This window comes from Plectropomus leopardus, unplaced genomic scaffold (assembly GCF_008729295.1).
Source record: "Plectropomus leopardus isolate mb unplaced genomic scaffold, YSFRI_Pleo_2.0 unplaced_scaffold18472, whole genome shotgun sequence".
Taxonomy (NCBI): Eukaryota; Metazoa; Chordata; class Actinopteri; order Perciformes; family Serranidae; genus Plectropomus; species Plectropomus leopardus.
The window spans coordinates 590-3,509 of NW_024619911.1; the positions used below are offsets into that span (position 1 = coordinate 590).

The following is a 2,920-nucleotide window of genomic DNA, read 5'->3' on the forward strand; positions in this document are numbered from 1 at the left end:
CAGTCGAATCTTTGACTCTTCCAAAGATATTTCTGGGCTTTTTTGTCCTTTATTTGATGGGACAGAGTATTCGTGTGAAAGGGGGACAGAAAGGGGACGACATGCAGCAAAGGGTCGAGGCCGGAGTCGAACCCGCGACTGCTGCGAGGACTCAGACTCTGTACATGGGGCGCCCGCTCTATCCACTGAGCTGCCGATGCCCCCAAATCTTTCATTCTTAATTACAGCGCCCCCATCTGGCCGAATTACGTCATATTTCTTGGGCAGCATTTGCACGCAACTTCCAGTTATTGGTGAAAATTTCATGCGAAAACACACGAAGAAAAACTGCTAAATGTTCTGTTCTGTTATACAACGTGTAACAAGTCAGGTGTCCACGGAGAGACAACGGCGTCCCCCGATTCAGTGTTTTCTTATATCCGAACTCCTCAGAGTCCATTATCACAACAGATCACAATGTCAGTAACCAGACTTCCTTTGTGTCTTTCAGATCCTCAGAGTCACATGAACACACACACAATCATGCATATCAACACACTCCGTGTTCACAGGTGTGTGTGACATCATGTCGGACTTCTGGCCATTTTCCTCGTCCTCTCCGCCGCCACCCAGGAGCCATCCTCAGGTACCCGTCTATCACCTCGTACCTCAGACCCAAGTATCCTTACCTTATCACCTCCCTGAACCCCAGGTAACCTCCCTGAACCCCCCTGAACCCCAGGTAACCTCCCTGAACCCCCCTGAACCCCAGACCAAGGCAACCTCCCTAGACCTTGTACTGAAGAACCAGGTGACCTCCCCTGTCCTTCCTGAACCCCAGGTAACCTCCCCTGTCCTTCCTGAACCCCAGGTAACCTCCCCTTCCTTTTTACTTAAGTCCCAAGAAACCTTTGCCCACCTCCTACCCCAGACCCGAGTAAACTCCCCACATCTTATACCCGAGTCCCCGGTTATCTCCTCTCCTCTTGTACCCAAGAACCAGGAAACCTACATGCATCTTGTGCCCGAGTCCCAGGAGACTTCCTCTAATCACTCTCGCCCCAAGGTAACCTCCCCTCCCTTTGTTCCTAAGTCCCAAGAAACTTTTACCCATCATGTACCTAAGACCCCACTAACCTCTCCTAACCTCCCTTACCCTCAAGCAACCACCCCTCATTGCTTTGTCCAGTCCCAGAGAACCCCCCCTTTCTTTGTAGCCAGGTCCCAGGAAGCCTTTGCCCATTTTTTACCCCAGACCCAAGAAAACTCCTCACATCTTATACCTGAGTCTCAGGTAACTCCCCCTCATCACCCTAATCCACAGGTAACCTCGCCACCCTTTGAACCCATGTCCCAGGAGACCTTTGCCCATCTTGAACCCCAGCCCCAGGTAACCTCCCCTAACTTACCTTACCCTCAAGCAGCCACCCCTCACCGCTTTGCCCAGACCCCGGTGACCTCTCCTCCCTTTGTAGCTGAGTCCCCGGTAACCTCCCCTTACTTTGTAGCTAAGAACCAGGTAACTTCCCATCATCTTGTACCCCAGACCCAGGTGACCTCCCCTCACCTCCTTCCTCAGACCCAGGTAGCCACCTCTAATTGCTTCGACCTGGCCCAGACAAGCACCCCTTACCTCCCATATTCCACCTCCCCTCACCTCCATCAGCCTCATGTAACCTCCTCGCACCTTGCACCTGAGTCCCAGGTGACCTCCCCTCACTTTGTGCCCCAAATAACCTTCCCGAACTTCCCTGATCACCACATAACCTCCCCTCACATCTTCTACCTGCCCCAGCACCACCTTGCAAACATAAATCTTGATCTAGAGAATCCAGATTGGACCAGGTCTGAACCACCTTCTGAACTGCTCAGGAGCTACAGTCACACCACAGCCCACCTAGACCTCCAGAACCAGTTCAGCACTGGTGTGACTCACCACAGAGATGAACTGGAGGATACACCAAAACTACCTTACAACACACACCTTGCCAGAGACGTGTATGGACAGGCTGACGCACCTGGTCCAGCTCAGGACACCTGGAGGCCAGCTCTGTCTCCGCTGGGCTCCCTGACTGGAGGCGTCCCCCAGGGAAGATGGAGCTCTGTGGAGTTCAGCTCCTCGTCCGCTGAAGACTTCTCCAGCACCCAGTTTTACCACGACGACAGCAGCCCCCAGCCCTTCTGCAGCCCCACCACCCCAGGTCCGAGTCCTCATTACCCTCAAACCCCGACCATCTCTAGTCCTCAAACACAACCCAGTAAAGACAGACTGGATTTCCACACACAAACATCCAGACCGCTGAGCAGAGATAAAACCCTCAGCTGTTGTCTGCAAGACTTTGACATGTACCTCATGACCTCTGACCCTGGGCGGCGCCATCAGACGACCCGACACCTCCTCCAGAGCCAAAGCGGGCTGGTCCAGGACCAGACGAGCCTCCTCCACACCGTCGGGAACTTTGTGAGCTGTTTCTCTCCACAGAGAGCAGACCAGGACGTCAGTGGCTCTGCCCAGCGTCCAGACCTCCTGACTGGACTGAACCAGAGGGAGGAGAGAGGAGGAAGAGGAGATGATACACAAAAAGTATTTAAGTTACTACTTAAACTTTACTTTACCTTACTCTACTTTTTTAGCAGCCGTAATCTGACCTCGTAATCATGTTAATATGAAAATGAGTCAAATAATAAGTAAATATATAAATATGCCTATGGAAAAGGTCAAATAAATTAATGAAATGAATAAACAAATGATCAAATGTGTCTATGAAATAAAAAAGACTATGAAATAAATTAATATATCAATGAAAAATAAAGTACAATAAAAATAAAGAAAATAAATTAATAAGGCAATCAAATGTGTATATTACATAAATGAATCATTTAATCATGAAAGAAAAAATACACAAACAAATGAATAAATAAATAAACATGGCTATGAAAT

At 49.7% G+C, this 2,920-nt stretch overlaps 1 protein-coding gene across 4 annotated transcripts; it reads left to right on the forward strand.

Annotated features, from left to right (window-relative positions):
• Positions 1-344: 344 nt before the first annotated feature.
• LOC121965069 (putative protein FAM47C) lies at positions 345-2,650 on the forward strand. 4 transcript variants are annotated; one of them, XM_042515237.1, is made up of 2 exons: positions 345-820; positions 851-2,650. In XM_042515237.1, exons 1-2 carry the CDS (start codon positions 566-568, stop codon positions 2,633-2,635), a joined length of 2,040 nt encoding a protein of 679 aa, XP_042371171.1. In that variant the 5' UTR covers positions 345-565; the 3' UTR covers positions 2,636-2,650. The 4 variants fall into 4 exon arrangements, with proteins under 4 accessions (XP_042371171.1, XP_042371170.1, XP_042371169.1 ...); XM_042515236.1 differs by having other exon boundaries at positions 346-825; positions 856-2,650; XM_042515235.1 differs by having other exon boundaries at positions 347-691; positions 722-2,650.
• Positions 2,651-2,920: the final 270 nt, after the last annotated feature.